Here is a 17,189-nt window from a genome sequence, read left to right as displayed (position 1 = left end):
CAAAGGTCATAAATGTATGCATTTTGGGGTATATCAAGACAGAATGGGAAGTATACAAATATCTAGTTCCGCTATTTGTAACAGTGTTGTTTCAACGATGAGTCAGTCTAGGTAAATCATTTTGAAGAGATGGCAAAAATGTACCAAATACCATGAGATCCACCCAATAGAATGTATCAAATACCATGTTTTACAATAAGATCCACCCAATAGAATGTTCCATTGTTGTTTGATACAGTCATTTTCAATGAGCATGTGAACATTCCAACTTGCCTTAAAATGTATTTATCAGCCTGCAAGCATTCTATTGCATAGACTCCCATACAACTAGACATATAAAGGTGTGAAAAGCATAGAAAGCTACTCTTTTGGAGTGGGTATCATATCTATTTGTTTATAGGAATGGGGAGAATAAGATGAGACTATGAAACCTTTACTACCCCAAAGTGGACTTGATTTTTCACTGGTCCATGGACTACTTAACAAACCTTCAGTCCCAAAACTAATACTGCATTAGAACATGTTTTCTTTACTTTGGTAAGTTACAGTAAATGTACACTGCAATATGCAGCCATTATACAAAGATCAACAGCAGCAATAGTGCAAAATAATATTATTAACAAACCTGATGCAAAAATTATTTAGCATTTAAGCAAAAAATGTTTGTAAATTAAATGTAAGAAAATCTTTGTAATTCATTATACATTTGAGAAAACTTACAAAAGCTTGGAGAATTCTCATGTGATCAAATTGAACACATTATACAGCGTCAGCCACACAAAAAAAAGTATCAAAGTTTTGTATGTTCAAAGAGAGTTTCAAGAGGACTGCAGAAAGTAAAACAGGCTAGCCAAAGTAAAACAGGCTAGCCAAAGTAAAACAGCCTAGCCAAACCGAAGGCACAACAAAAAGCAACAACAAAAATTAGAATAAAACAAGAACAGATTTACATCTTTAAGAAAACTAAATATTATAAGCTCTGTCATAGACACCTTCTGTGGGAAACACAACGGGATATGTTGGCTACTCATTCAGACCTCTCTGTTTGTGACGATGGCATCCTTGTGTAGCCATACAGTATCATGATCTTAAGGCACATTCGATACACACAGCACACTGCGCAGGCAAGGCGGCTTGACCTCATCTTTCTCTGTTCTCCTCACACACACACGCACGCACACACACACAAACAGCTAGTCTACAGTCTTGGCCTGATCCTCGTTGGACTTCTTCAGAATGGTGAGAAGATTCTGAGACATGAAGTAGGGTCTCTCTGCAGTTCCGTCATTGCGTTCCAGGTCTTCCACTGGAAAATCAATGAATTGATGAGACAACAATAAGAGAACCAACCATTGTCAAACTCAACATCTCTTCAGGTAAAACAGTATCCTATTCCTAACAACATAAAGGGCCGGTTTCCCAGACACCGTCTAAGCTTAATCCTGTACTGAAAAGCATGCATTGATGAAAGTGCTTGTATAGTTCAGGACTAAACTTATTAAGTCTGTATCTGGGAAACTGTACCAAAGTGAATAGAAACTCACCATTGTGTCATTCTCCCACTGTCCTATCATCATTCAATATGATTACATTTGTCATTTACATGCAAAAAAAACTATATATTGATTAATACAACAAACTTTAATCAACAGCTGCATCCAACAGAAGCAAACTGAGTGGAATGTATGATATATAAGTGAAATACTACACCAGCTAACATGTTTACAATGTGACACACACTGACAGAAACAGATAGAAAACATTGGCAGAAGGTTGCAAGGTTAGATTTGATAAAGCACTCAATATGCAATGTTACTGAAACACCATGCAGCACAGAGATAGGAAGAAGAGAGAGAAAGAGAGAGACAGAAAGAGAGACAGATAAAGAGCGAGACAGAAAGAGAGAAAGAGAGACAGATTGAGAGAAAGAAGAAAACAAAGGCAAATAGGGTCAGTAAACATTGAACAGGGCTTGCAGGGTCGTATTCATTAGGCCATGCAGCGGAAAACGCTTAAAACATTTTGCAACGGAAAACAAAAACAAGTTCAGGTACGCCTCATAATAAGGCTGGAATGGAGTAAATGGAATGGCATCAAACAAATGGAAACCATGTTTTCGATGTATTTGATACCATTCCACTGATAACGCTCCAGCTATTACCAAGAGCCTGTCCTCCCCAATTAAGGTGCCACCAACCTCCTGTGGTTAATACGACCCAGATCTGAGAGGTTAAAACGATTGCATCACAGAAACACAATCACAGCAGTTAAGCCAGTCCGAAATTCCAAGGCAAGTAGTTTGTGGAATTTCACTACAATACATTGAGTCCAAAAACGTGTTCTTGGCTGGAGGGAGCATCTATATAATTGATACAGAACTTAATAAGCAAAATAAATAATTACATACAGATGTAATAAGACATAATAAGCATACTAATGAATAAATACATACTGTACATACACATTGATTCCATTGGAAATCACATTTTCATATCAAAGGATTTACCATTTGGTGTCAGCTGGTATCAATGTAAACATTGTTCATTTTCCCCGTTAGTTGAAGTTTTGTTTTGATTGACTGTAAACATTGTAATAGTGAATTCATAGTGCATTCATTACTCATTAATGATATTAAGACAATTAAATATTCATAATAACAATTGTAGTAGTCAGGCACAGGTTCAGCACTCACAGATCTACAGATCCTCACGATAAAAAAACCATCAGTCTAAAACCAAACCAACACAATAAATTAATAATCAATAAATAAACATAATATTTTCAAGCTAGAGATGCACTTGGTTTTTGATCAGCCTTTTACAACCACAGGACCTTGTTAAAACCATCTACCTTTACGTTAAAACAACCTTATGTGTGAATACAATACATTAGCACTGTGAAAAGTCTTGCATTTAAAAGCTGGTCATACATTTAACTGGTTCAAATCACACAGTCGTTAGCATAGAATTACATATTAGCATAGAATTACATATTACGTCGTTAGTAACAGGTACTGTATACGGGCTCCATACGGCACATGTTATATATGAGTAGGGCCAGGAGCATTTCCTGACCTAGTTATGAGGTTTACCAAGCTTCACGTCTCCATGACAACGTAAACTACTACTCCTGGGGTGTAGAAGGAGGGTCTTTAGGCTCCGCCTCTTGAGGTTTCTTTTCCTCCGTCTCTTCCTTTTTAGGTTCTGTCGGCTGGTGATCCTTCTCTTCAGGCTTGTCCTCCTTTGATCCCTTTTCTTCCACTCCTTCCTCCTCTTCTGGTCCCTTCTCTTCCTTCTCCTCCTTCACTTCAGATTTCTCCTCTTGTGGTTCTTCCACTTCCACCGCGTCGGTCTTCTCCTTCAGAGGTTGCTCCTCTTCGTTGGCCTGCATGACCACATCTTGGCGTTTCAGTTGTATCTCTCCATCTTGTTCTTTCAGCGGTACTTCCTCCTCCAGGCGAACTTCGTCCATCAGTGTAGGTTCACTTGGGTCAGCGCCTGGCTGTTCCGTACCATCTTTGTTGTCCTCTTCCTCCGCCATTTTAGTTTTGGAGAGAATCTCGTGAAGCTCCGGAGACATGAAGTAAGGCCTTTCTGGAGAGCCGTCATTTCTCTCCAGGTCTTCGCCTTCGTTGTGTGTGTGTGTGTTTCATGTGTATTATGGGGTTATGTTTGTTCGGGTTAGTGGGGGAAAAAAAGAACAGAAGCAAAAAGTGCAGAATAAGAAATAGTGAAGTGTGGAATAAGGAGGGAAGAGACAAAGAGAAGAAAAAGTCAGAAACATGGCAGGCAAAAGAGGAATCTCAGGTAAAAAGAGCATTTCAGATTTGGAAAGTTGTGTGAGTGACTAAAGAGCATACCAATAAAATAGGATATTACTCACAGAAGCAGAGGAAGAGTGTGTCCACACACATAGCGTACACACTGAAGAATCCATGGGCAATCAGGTAGGATCCCACCACCACCGTCTAGGAAGAGAGAAACAGGCACACACACAGTGTTGGAATAAATACAAACAACACGTACAGACACTCTAAGGCAGTATTTCTCAGCCTTGGGTCAGTAGACCGGCCCTGGGATAATGTTGACCAGTTTTAATGTAAGGGTCCTATGAATAAGTATGACCCTTAGCTTACCAATCCCTAGCACAAAACAACATTGAGAAACATGGCTTGAAGTAACAGTATAAGAGTTCATTCAGGCCTGTCTCTCACCAGAATGGGAACCCAGTAGTAGTTGAGAGAGGGGGCAGTCTGCTCCACAGCCTTAATCCTCCCAGAGAAGAAGAAGAAAGAACAGATTCCTAGCAAGAGAAGAAGAGATGCATATTATTAGGATATGAGGGCTCACTGAAAGGTATCACAGATGGTGGGAAACTGTACAAGGTGTAAATAAAGTCTCTGCTTGTGTTTCTGAGGATCACTTACCCACAATTCCAACGATGAGGAGCTTCCCCAAAAACAATAGGAAGTCAGTCACCTTGTCCAAGACAGCCACCCTGAGAAGCCAACAGAGAAATTAATCATAAGAGACAGAAAACCAAAGAGATACATGAATACTGTATATATGAATGAAGAAGAGAAGTTGTTAAAGATGCTATTGCTCTTCAGAAAAGGTCCCAGAGACTGGGGTTTGAGAAGGAGTTGTGAAGGGTTTATGGAGGGTTTATGAAGGGCGTCTCAGTAGTCAACAACAATCACCTGATTATATTTCTCATGAGGAGGAAGAAGGCATCTCTGGCTGAGGTACAGAAGCTTTTACCATATATTGCCACCTAGGGGAAACATGTGGTGTTACATACAGTGTCAATTCACACTGTCTTCAATTCACACAGTTCACACTGCCTTCAATTCACACAGTTCACACGGTCTTCAATTCACACAGTTCACACTGTCTTCAATTCACACAGTTCACACTCTCTTCAATTCACACAGTTCACATGGCCTTCAATTCACACAGTTCACACTGCCTTCAATTCACACAGTTCACACTGCCTTCAATTCACACAGTTCACACTGCCTTCAATTCACACAGTTCACACTGCCTTCAATTCACACAAATCACACAGTTCACACGGTCTTCAATTCACACAGTTCACACGGTCTTCAATTCACACAGTTCACACGGTCTTCAATTCACACAGTTCACACTGCCTTCAATTCACACAGTTCACACTGCCTTCAATTCACACAGTTCACACTGCCTTCAATTCACACAGTTCACACTGTCTTCAATTCACACAGTTCACACTGCCTTCAATTCACACAGTTCACACTGTCTTCAATTCACACAAATCACACAGTTCACATGGTCTTCAATTCACACAGTTCACACGGTCTTCAATTCACACAGTTCACACTGTCTTCAATTCACACGGTCTTCAATTCACACAGTTCACACTGCCTTCAATTCACACAGTTCACACTGTCTTCAATTCACACAAATCACACAGTTCACATGGTCTTCAATTCACACAGTTCACACTGTCTTCAATTCACACAGTTCACACTGCCTTCAATTCACACAGTTCACACTGTCTTCAATTCACACAGTTCACACTGTCTTCAATTCACACAGTTCACACAGTCTTCAATTCACACAGTTCACACGGCCTTCAATTCACACAGTTCACACTGTCTTCAATTCACACAAATCACACAGTTCACATGGTCTTCAATTCACACAGTTCACACGGTCTTCAATTCACACAGTTCACACTGTCTTCAATTCACACAGTTCACACTGTCTTCAATTCACACAGTTCACACTGCCTTCAATTCACACAGTTCACACTGTCTTCAATTCACACAAATCACACAGTTCACATGGTCTTCAATTCACACAGTCTTCAATTCACACAGTTCACACTGTCTTCAATTCACACAGTTCACACTGCCTTCAATTCACACAGTTCACACGGCCTTCAATTCACACAGTCTTCAATTCACACAGTTCACACAGTTCACATGGTCTTCAATTCACACAGTCTTCAATTCACACAGTTCACACTGTCTTCAATTCACACAGTTCACACGGCCTTCAATTCACACAGTTCACACTGCCTTCAATTCACACAGTTCACACTGCCTTCAATTCACACAGTTCACACTGCCTTCAATTCACACAGTTCACACGGTCTTCAATTCACACAGTTCACACGGTCTTCAATTCACACAGTTCACACTGTCTTCAATTCACACAGTTCACACTGTCTTCAATTCACACAGTTCACACGGTCTTCAATTCACACAGTTCACACTGTCTTCAATTCACACAGTTCACACTGTCTTCAATTCACACAGTTCACACAGTCTTCAATTCACACAGTTCACACGGCCTTCAATTCACACAGTTCACACGGCCTTCAATTCACACAGTTCACACTGCCTTCAATTCACACAGTTCACACGGCCTTCAATTCACACAGTTCACACGGCCTTCAATTCACACAGTTCACACGGCCTTCAATTCACACAGTTCACACTGTCTTCAATTCACACAGTTCACACTGCCTTCGATTCACACAGTTCACACTGCCTTCAATTCACACAGTTCACACTGCCTTCAATTCACACAGTTCACACTGCCTTCAATTCACACAGTTCACACGGTCTTCAATTCACACAGTTCACACTGTCTTCAATTCACACGGTCTTCAATTCACACAGTTCACACTGCCTTCAATTCACACAGTTCACACTGTCTTCAATTCACACAAATCACACAGTTCACATGGTCTTCAATTCACACAGTTCACACTGTCTTCAATTCACACAGTTCACACTGCCTTCAATTCACACAGTTCACACTGTCTTCAATTCACACAGTTCACACTGTCTTCAATTCACACAGTTCACACAGTCTTCAATTCACACAGTTCACACGGCCTTCAATTCACACAGTTCACACTGTCTTCAATTCACACAAATCACACAGTTCACATGGTCTTCAATTCACACAGTTCACACGGTCTTCAATTCACACAGTTCACACTGTCTTCAATTCACACAGTTCACACTGTCTTCAATTCACACAGTTCACACTGCCTTCAATTCACACAGTTCACACTGTCTTCAATTCACACAAATCACACAGTTCACATGGTCTTCAATTCACACAGTCTTCAATTCACACAGTTCACACTGTCTTCAATTCACACAGTTCACACTGCCTTCAATTCACACAGTTCACACGGCCTTCAATTCACACAGTCTTCAATTCACACAGTTCACACAGTTCACATGGTCTTCAATTCACACAGTCTTCAATTCACACAGTTCACACTGTCTTCAATTCACACAGTTCACACGGCCTTCAATTCACACAGTTCACACTGCCTTCAATTCACACAGTTCACACTGCCTTCAATTCACACAGTTCACACTGCCTTCAATTCACACAGTTCACACGGTCTTCAATTCACACAGTTCACACGGTCTTCAATTCACACAGTTCACACTGTCTTCAATTCACACAGTTCACACTGTCTTCAATTCACACAGTTCACACGGTCTTCAATTCACACAGTTCACACTGTCTTCAATTCACACAGTTCACACTGTCTTCAATTCACACAGTTCACACAGTCTTCAATTCACACAGTTCACACGGCCTTCAATTCACACAGTTCACACGGCCTTCAATTCACACAGTTCACACTGCCTTCAATTCACACAGTTCACACGGCCTTCAATTCACACAGTTCACACGGCCTTCAATTCACACAGTTCACACGGCCTTCAATTCACACAGTTCACACTGTCTTCAATTCACACAGTTCACACTGCCTTCGATTCACACAGTTCACACTGCCTTCAATTCACACAGTTCACACTGCCTTCAATTCACACAGTTCACACTGCCTTCAATTCACACAGTTCACACAGCCTTCAATTCACACAGTCTTTAATATACAAAGAACTTACATTCACACAGTTAGGTTGATGAACTCACCATGATGTAGGCGTTTCTGTTGAGGAACTTGATAAATTTCTCCAGGCACCAGAAGCAGCACTTCAGGCAGCTGAGCAGGAACTTGGCAAAGCGATTTTGGGCAGCTAGTGGGGTACATAACAACAAACAGGAGATAATGATTCTGGGCAGCTAGTGGGGTACATAACAACAAACAGGAGATAATGATTCTGGGCAGCTAGTGGGTTACATAACAACAAACAGGAGATAATGATTCTGGGCAGCTAGTGGGGTACATAACAACAAACAGGAGATAATGACATCTGTTCCTGTTCATTTAGATAACAACCATCTATTAAAATGTAATAATTAGTAGTGACATTTTTTGGTCCATTTCCCACTGTATGATGTCAATGAGGAAGTATCCCAGTTATTCACGTCTGAGAATGGAACAGGATATGTGAGAACACCACCTCACCTTTCAGCTTCTGGTCCAGGTACTCCAGCAGAACCCTGATGACCTGAACCAGAGACAGGATGAGGGAGCCGAAGGCCAGGGAGCCTGTATGGTATCTAGACAGGGGGAAGAAGGTAAAAGATTGTGTCCAAATTATTGGTCTCTCACTAACTCTCCATGTAACCCTTTCTTTCTTTCTCTCTCTCACTCACCTCCCCTACCCACATGCACCCCCCCCCCCCATCCCACACAGTATCCCTCCTACCTGAGGGCTCGGCCAAGTGAGGAGCAGATGGGGTTGGCTGGGATGTCGTCAGGCTTCTTGAAGGCCCAGTAGTAGGATGCGAAGGCCCCAGCCAGGGTCACCTGACCTAGCGCCGTCACAAAGTTAGCACACCAGAAGAAGAGGAACACGTTGTAGAACTGGAACATGATGAGGTATTTATGGTAGTAGGTCTCGCCTCCGTAGAAGGCAAACAGGCACTCGGCGTCCGGGCACTGGGCCGTGATGTTGGTGGTGTTGAACGTCTGAGGAAAGAGAGGGGAAATCTCTGTGATATTAGCACTTCTGCTGGTATTAAAGGAGTAGTCCACTTATATTCAATATATGAAAAAAAAAAACTGTTTTTGAACACTATATACAGATAGAATAGAAAGAACATATTAAAGTTCACAAAAAATAAGCCTGATATGTAAACAGGCAGATATGGAAGAACAGAGACATCTTGTGGCTCACCTCGGGTTTGCAGGTGTCTCTGGAGTACTCACACTCAGTGGTGTTGAACACTTTGTACACCTGTTCATTGGAGGTGGACAGGAAGCTGGGAAAGGCAGTCAAGGAGGTTCCATCACTAAGGAAGTAGATACTGAGACATGTCATACAGACGTGACCATCTGCATGGAAACTTTCTTGATACATTTAGTTTCTGCAGCGATGACTTGTAGAGGAGTCGTCCCAGTTATTTTCCTTGACGGTCTCAGTCTGTCCACATTTCGATCTGCACGGTTCCCTTCACCATCTACAGCTATCTAGACTAGCGCTACAACAAAACCTATAACTAAAAGTCATCTAGTACATCTCACACCATTACAAGGACCGTTACAGGAGCACTTCTTTCCCTGGACAGACATGTAAACATGAATAACATGATTGACAGCTGAAGGATACACAGCGGTGATGGCCCAGTAGGCTATGACCAGGGCCAGCAGGGCAAAGGTCAACAGAGGGTAGAGCAGTGATGACATCACATGGCCAACAGCCCTGCTGGCCTCCTTGATGAGGGCGATGGCGATGAGGACTCTCTTCCGGAGGAAGATGAGCAGCAGGATGACAACAACCTCCACGATGGACAGGATGATCACTGACGGAGGAGCGGAGCGCAGTTAGAGTCTTTGTGTGTGTGTGTGTGTGTGTGTGTGTGTGTGTGTGTGTGTGTGTGTGTGTGTGTGTGTCTCAACTTGAGTTGAATGAGTTGATGTGAGAGAGCGAGCGAGGGAGAGAGAGAGAGTGGGAGAAAGAGTATAGAGAGGGAGATTTGAAATCCAAATTTGAAATCCTTATTCAAGGTTTCAAAGACCTCTCTGATGAGAATAGGCTACCCGTCCTGTTGGGGGAGGACGCAGAGAGCTGTGGGTTGGCAGCGCACTACATTGCTACCTGCCATAACATGAGGGACAGTGTCTGACAGACCAACCAACCTGCAAATGTCCTCTATGCTTATTGTTATTGTTCATTGTATGGTTATTTTGACCCTTGATTATTGTTGTTACTGTTGTCCTGTTGACTATATTGATTATTATTATTTTAATTATGTTAACATTGTAAATCTCCAAAGTAAGCTTTGGCAATATGTACATTGTCACATCATGCCAAGAAAGCAAATTCAAATGAATTGATAGAGAAAGAAAAAATTGAGAGCGGAAGAGAGAGACAAATAAATAGAGAGGGAGAGAGGGAGAGAAAGAGAGACAGAGAAAGAGAGAGAGAGAAAGAGGGAGAATGAGTGCATGTACTCACTGAAAGCCAGCCAGGTCTGTCTGATCTGCAGGTAAACAGAGAAGTCTGTCTGCAGTCCCAGATCACGGATAGTGACGTCAGAACCTGGCTCTCCCTTCAGGTTGCGGTACTCCATGGCACAATGGAAGATCCCTAAACATTTTAAAGGTAAGAGTCAGCGAAATGACGTTGCACGAGCAGCACTGATGAGCAAGATGAAATACTTCGCTCTCACACAGTGACACACAGTATCTGTACATGTGTGCGGGGTTTGCTTCACACTGTTACAGACTGGTAGCCATGGGACCAAATCAGCTGAGAAGTTTAGCCTCGCACTTCAACGCTCTTAGTTGTTGCGGATATTGACCCACTGTGCTGTTTACTTAGTGCACCTACGTCATATCACTGAGCCTACCTCTTACATTTCTTAATGGCTAACTTGATAAAGCACAATGTTGATATTATTCTTTTGAATGTTACTTTAAATAGGTAAAACAACAGTGTGGTTTCAGGAAAGGGGAATATAATACCATATCCGATGACCAGTATCACCATGACGATCATGATCCAGATCATGATCCCGGCCAGGTAGCGCAGGAGGACGATGAAGATGAGACTGACCACCATGGCTATCACCAGACCACTGGAGGAGACAGGAAATAACATTCACATTCACAGAACTTTATTAAGATGAGACTGACCCCCCCCCCCCCCCCTCCCCTATCACCAGACCACTGGAGGAGAGACAGGAAATAACATTCACATTCACAGAACTTTATTAAGATGAGACTGACCACCATGGCTATCACCAGACCACTGGAGGAGAGACAGGAAATAACATTCACATTCACAGAACTTTATTAAGATGAGACAGACCCCCCACCCCCACCCCCCACTATCACCAGACCACTGGAGGAATACAGATAATAATATTCAAATTCACAGAACTTTGTTGTTGCTGTGAGGGAACATTTATATCTATGGGGAAATGTTGGCTCAGCAATACATTATTGGGATAATAGGGGTAACTGGCCTATAGAGTGTGCAACTTTCTTTATTGTCTTGTGTCATGAGTGTGTTTACCAAGGAGAGACACTCACATCAGTATCCAGTACCAGGACACAGTGTAGTCCTCAAAGATCCTCATGGCTACCTGGCGAGCCTCAACCACCACATTGGACTTCCTGTAAGAACAACAAGTCCATTTAATACTTTGCTAACAATTGACAGACAGACGTGGGCGGACAGACAGACAGACGGACAGACAGATTGAAAGGATGGTTGGTAGGTTGATTGATTAATTCATACAGTACCAGTCAAAAGTTTGGACACACCTACTCCTTCAAGGGTTTTTCTTTAAATTTTACTATTTTCTACATTGTAGAATAATAGTGAAGACATCAAAACTATGAAATAACACATATGGAATCATGTAGTAACCAAAAAAGTGTTTTCAAAGTAGCCACCCTTTGCCTTGATGACAGCTTTGCACACTATTGGCATTCTCTCAACCAGCTTCATGAGGTAGTCACCTGGAATGTATTTCAATGAACAGGTGTGCCTAGTTAAAAGTTCATTTGTGGAATTTCTTTCCTTCTTAATACATTTGAACCAATCAGTTGTGTTGTGACAAGATAGGGGTGGTATACAGAAGACCAAGTCCATATTATGGCAAGAACAGCTTAAATAAGCAAAGTGAAACGACAGTCCATCATTACTTTAAGACATGAAGGTCAGTCAATCAGGAACATTTCAAGAACTTTGAAAGTTTCTTCAAGTGTAGTTGCAAAAACCATCAAGCGCTATGATGAAAATGGCTCTCATGAGGACCACCACAGGAAAGGAAGACTCAGAGTTACCTCTACTGCAGAGGATAAGTTCATTAGAGTTAACTGCACCTCAGATTGCAGCCCAAATAAATGCTTCACAGAGTTCAAGTAACAGACACATCTCAACATAAACTGTTCAGAGGAGAACGCATGAATCAGGCCTTCATGTTCGAACTGCTGCAAAGAAACCACTTCTAAAAGACACCAATAATAAGAAGAGGCTTGCTTGGGCGAAGAAACACGAGTAATAGACATCTGTCCTTTGGTCTGATAAGTCCAAATTTGAGGTTTTTGGTTCCAAACTCCGTGTCTTTGTGAGACGCAGAGTAGGTGAACGGATGATCTCCGCATGTGTGGTTCCCACCGCGAAGCATGGAAGAGTGATGTTGTGGGGGTGCTTTGCTGGTGACACTGTCAGTGATTTATTTAGAATTCAAGGCACACTTTTCCAGCATGGCTACCATATCCTTCTGCAGCAATACACCATCCCATCTGGTTTGCGCTTAGTGGGACTATTGTTTGTTTTTCAACAGGACAATGACCCAACACACCTCCAGGCTGTGTAAGGGCCATTTGACCAAGGAGAGTGATGGAGTGCTGCATTAGATGACCTGGCCTCCACAATCACCTGACCTCAACCCAATTGAGATGGTTTGGGATGAGTTGGACCGCAGAGTGAAGGAAAAGCAGCCAACAAATGCTCAGCATATGTGGGAACTCCTTCAAGACTGTTGGAAAAGCATTGCAGGTGAAGCTGGTTAAGAAAATGCCAAGAGTGTGCAAAGCTGTCCTCAAGGCAAAGGGTGGCGACTTTGAAGAATCTAATTTGTTTAACACTTTGTTGTCTACTACATGATTCCATATGTGTTATTTCATAGTTTTTATGTCTTCACTATTATTCTACAATGTAGAAAATAGTAAAAATAAAGAATAACCCTTGAATGAGTAGGTGTGTCCAAACTTTTGACTGGTAGTGTATATTGACGGTGATTCAGGTTGAGGCATGAGGACTCACTTTGAAGCGTCCAGAAAATCCGTGGCGTTCACCTTCTCTCCCTCCCCGTTGTCAAAAATAGTCTCGTTGCCGATGACGACCACACCACCTTTCATGGTACTGAGAGCTGGGAGGCACCGACGAGTGACTGGAGGGAGAGGAGAGAGAGTGGAGATCAAAAATCACTAACTGTGCGGTCACTATACATTTACTAAGTTTTTATAAAAACACAAACGTGTGTGCGCACGCTCCACACACACACACACACACACACACACACACACACAGTGCACGCCATGGCTCGTGAGAAGACTTACATGGTTTGCTGGACATGAGCATCGAAGGACACAGGCCATCCCTCAGGATCTCGGGAGCACTCTGCGAAACACAACAAAATCACCCTTAGTTACACATTATTTCCCTAACTACCTACTAATGTATCTCCTCTGTCACCCACCATTTTGGAGAAGTCCACTCCTTCCTTGCAGAACTGCTTGTAGTACTCCTGCTCTCCTTTGTTCAGGTAGGCTTTCAGCAACGTCATGTGTTTGGTAGGACAGCTTTCCACACATAACTGAGTGGTGGGGCACTGGAACTCCAGCAGGGTCAGGGGACTGGCACACTTCAGGATGTTGAAGTAGAACAGGAGAGGTTTCTTCCTGTTAGAGACAGTTACAGTTGAAGTCAGAAGTTTACATACACCTTAGCCAAATACATTTAAACTCAGTTTTTCACAATTCCTGACATTTAATCCCAGTAACAATTCCCTGTCTTAGGTCAGTTAGGATCACCACTTTATTTTAAGAATATGAAATGTCAGAATAGTAGTAGAGAGAATGATTTATTTCAGCTTTTATTTCTTTCATCACATTCCCAACATTTCACTTACAATTTTCTCTACTATTATTCTGACATTTCACATTCTTAAAATAAAGTGGTGATCCTAACTGACCTAAGACAGGGAATTTTTACTAGGATTAAATGTCATGAATTGTGAAAAACTGAATTGAAATGTATTTGGCTAAGGTGTATGTAAACTTCCGACTTCAACTGTAGTAGTTCATATGTAGAGACATTTATATAGTAGTTCATATGAAAAGACAGTTATATAGTGGTTAATATGTAGACAGTTATATAGTAGTTCATATGTAGAGACAGTTATATAGTAGTTCATATGTAGAGACAGTTATATAGTAGTTCATATGAAAAGACAGTTATATAGTGGTTAATATGTAGACAGTTATATAGTAGTTCATATGTAGAGACAGTTATATAGTAGTTCATATGAAAAGACAGTTATATAGTGGTTAATATGTAGACAGTTATATAGTAGTTCATATGTAGACAGTTATGTAGTAGTTAATATGTAGACAGTTATATAGTAGTTCATATGTAGAGACAGTTATTTAGTAGTTAATATGTAGAGACAGTTATTTAGTAGTTCACATGTACAGGAAGTACATATACAGCCGTTATAATACATCCTTCAGGACGTTCTTTTTTATCTTCACACAGCAGGGTGTTACAAGCTTACCACAGAGCATCAGGATGATACCACAAAAAGACATATTAACACAAAGAGACAGATAATATCTTGACATGTGAATGGACAAGAGGAATTCTAAAGGATGAGTACTGAAGAGAGATGTTCAAAGGCAGAATAAATAGGGGAGTAATGGAAGGGGCTTACTCCAGGGGGGTCCCGGCCTGGCCACAGAACTGTCCTCTGCTGTCAGTCGGGTAGATCACCTTCCTGGGGTCCCCCTGAGACCAGGCTGGAGTAGGAGGAAGTATAACAACACTGTAGTTCACATACTGTCCAGTTATCATAACGACACACAATGGAATAGAATCACTTCAAATAGAATAGAATATCACTTTACTGTGTCTTGTTAGGGCCTTGTGTTTTGGTTAATCATGTCACATGACCTGGAATTTAAACTTTATTTCAAGCTTTTTCATCAAACTGTCCCCTTTTCTTTTTATGTCAGACGGCCCAGCACCATCCTCAGACAATTGCTTACATTTTTGGTCCAATTACCATTTCTGGAAAAGGCTTTAAATAAAAGCTAAAATACAGGTCATGTGACATGATTAACCAAAACACAGGGCCCGAGAACTGATGTAATGGCCAGTAATCGTGTAGTTGTGGAGACACTGACCCAGGATCCCCACAGCAAAGTATCCCAGTATGGCCAAGATGAAGAGAATACAGCAGAACACATCTGTGCAGCCCCTGGCAACCACAAGAGCAGAGAGGGAGAGATGGTTCGACTGCTATGTTTTGACGTTGAGCTTTATTGAGCTTTGCGATGTGGGAAATTGGTAGAGTGAGGATTGGCTGTCAGAGCTGATAATGAGATGATTACCTGTTGTGGATGGGCCCTTTGAAGGTAGGGTCAAACTTCCGTGCTTCACCTGTGAACAAGCAAACAGAGAGAGTTTAATATGTTTATTTACATTTATACACAGACGTGTGTTTGTCTGTGTGTGTGTGTGTGTGTGTGTGTTTATATCTGTGTATCAGTATATCTGTACGTGTGTGTACACATTAACAAAGCTGAGACGTATTTTCCATAACAAAAGGATTCTCCCGCAAGACTGACATGCCTAGCAACCCACAAAATGGCTCCCCGGTGACTCAGAGCTCCCGGTGGACATTCTTAGGCGCCATAGTAACGCTATGGTAACACCTCAGAGACTAGGCAGGCGCCACATCAGACAGCGCATCTACTCAATTCAACATAGTCTGGTAGCAGAGCAAGACAATTATAACGTTGTGTATACAGTCTGAATGGTCCTGATACAATGTATTTTACATAACATCTAGAAACCAACACAAAAAGCTCAATCATCCAAGAACATTTTTAGTTCTTAGTGACTTACAGTACTGAGTGCATACATTGTCGTTCTTTCCCCCCCGTGGGAATCAAACCCACAACCCTGGCGTTGCCAACGCCATGCTCTACTAACTGAGCCACACAGTTCCACAATACGCAAATGATGTGGGGCAACATTGTATTTCCTGTTTTGCATCTAAGATCTTGATCCTTATCCTGTTATGACATATGGCCATGTGTCTTGTTAATGAACGTGTCACATTCCTTTCGGAACATAGAGCACAGTGTGACTGAGAACAGTGTTGCAGCTTCTTGTGGACGTGATATACTGTTCTGTCAACGTGAGATATAACGGTGAGGCTTTCCATCCTGCTCAACGAAAAAATAGGAAACACCCCTTTTCTTCGGATGGCAGAACAATTCGTTTGACTGTACAGTATCTAAGAACATTATTGTATGAGTGTTGGAAATCCCATTGTACACAACGGCTGCAATGTGATGACACACTGTAACCTACACTCTTAGAAAAAAGGGTTCCAAAATGGTTCTTCGGCTGTCCCCATAGGTTTTTTGGTTCCAGGTAGAACCCTTTTTGGTTCTAAGAGTGTACACTATTTCACTGTGTCATCAGATCACACATGTTGCAACCATTGAACACCCAGTGTCCCGCAGAATAAACCATATTGGCTTATAAACAAAAGTGAGTTGGCTCAGTCTCAACCACATTCATTTACTGTCTTTAATTACAGTCCATAATGTTCAGTTCAAAACATAAACAACGTCAAAGACAACAACTGAAAAGGCTACTCCCATCATGCCCTCAATCAGTGAGAAGTGAAAGAAACAACAGGCACAACAAAAACCGTTACACCGCTGTCCTGAATATTTACAATACCTTTATTCTTTGCCATTCTCACTCCTCAGTCACTCCTTTTCTGTCTTTTTCATCAACAGGTTGGCTGTATTCATGTGTTGTGTTGCGTTGCCTATATTTCTTTCAGTACGCTTTACTGCGTTAAGTGTGTCTCGACTCTAGACCACCACCTTAGACCTCACTTCCTTCTTCCTGTGTATTGCAAAATAAAGAACGAGTCAAATCTTGTATCTGGCAGAGTTCTGCCTTCCTTTACCGTTACGCTCCCTCCTTTCCCTCGCTCTCTTCA

The 17,189-nt window shown here is 41.8% G+C and overlaps 1 protein-coding gene across 4 annotated transcripts in view; it reads right to left on the bottom strand.

Annotated features, from left to right (window-relative positions):
* Positions 1–172: 172 nt before the first annotated feature.
* LOC115147336 (choline transporter-like protein 2) overlaps positions 173–17,189 on the bottom strand; it is a 32,424-nt gene continuing 15,407 nt past the window's right edge. The window contains exons 1-20 of one of the 4 annotated variants that reach the window (XM_029689530.1): positions 16,922–17,140; positions 15,556–15,604; positions 15,349–15,422; positions 14,877–14,961; positions 13,644–13,845; positions 13,504–13,564; positions 13,208–13,334; positions 11,464–11,547; positions 10,894–11,006; positions 10,385–10,516; positions 9,536–9,728; positions 9,104–9,188; positions 8,633–8,895; positions 8,389–8,483; positions 7,953–8,056; positions 4,700–4,773; positions 4,427–4,497; positions 4,214–4,302; positions 3,883–3,967; positions 173–1,306 (exon numbers count right to left, since the gene is read on the bottom strand). In XM_029689530.1, the coding sequence (XP_029545390.1) occupies positions 1,194–1,306; positions 3,883–3,967; positions 4,214–4,302; positions 4,427–4,497; positions 4,700–4,773; positions 7,953–8,056; positions 8,389–8,483; positions 8,633–8,895; positions 9,104–9,188; positions 9,536–9,728; positions 10,385–10,516; positions 10,894–11,006; positions 11,464–11,547; positions 13,208–13,334; positions 13,504–13,564; positions 13,644–13,845; positions 14,877–14,961; positions 15,349–15,422; positions 15,556–15,604; positions 16,922–16,937 (2,115 nt within the window). In that variant the 5' untranslated portion in view covers positions 16,938–17,140 and the 3' untranslated portion in view covers positions 173–1,193. Of the gene's footprint in view, positions 1,307–1,622; positions 3,627–3,882; positions 3,968–4,213; positions 4,303–4,426; positions 4,498–4,699; positions 4,774–7,952; positions 8,057–8,388; positions 8,484–8,632; positions 8,896–9,103; positions 9,189–9,535; positions 9,729–10,384; positions 10,517–10,893; positions 11,007–11,463; positions 11,548–13,207; positions 13,335–13,503; positions 13,565–13,643; positions 13,846–14,876; positions 14,962–15,348; positions 15,423–15,555; positions 15,605–16,921; positions 17,141–17,189 lie in introns of those variants that run through there. The other 3 variants (XM_029689528.1, XM_029689529.1, XM_029689527.1) reach the window with 3 other exon arrangements.

This window comes from Salmo trutta, chromosome 14 (assembly GCF_901001165.1).
Source record: "Salmo trutta chromosome 14, fSalTru1.1, whole genome shotgun sequence".
Lineage (NCBI taxonomy): Eukaryota > Metazoa > Chordata > Actinopteri > Salmoniformes > Salmonidae > Salmo > Salmo trutta.
Note: the sequence above shows the minus strand (reverse complement) of the source record. Positions and strands in the feature narration are given on the sequence as shown.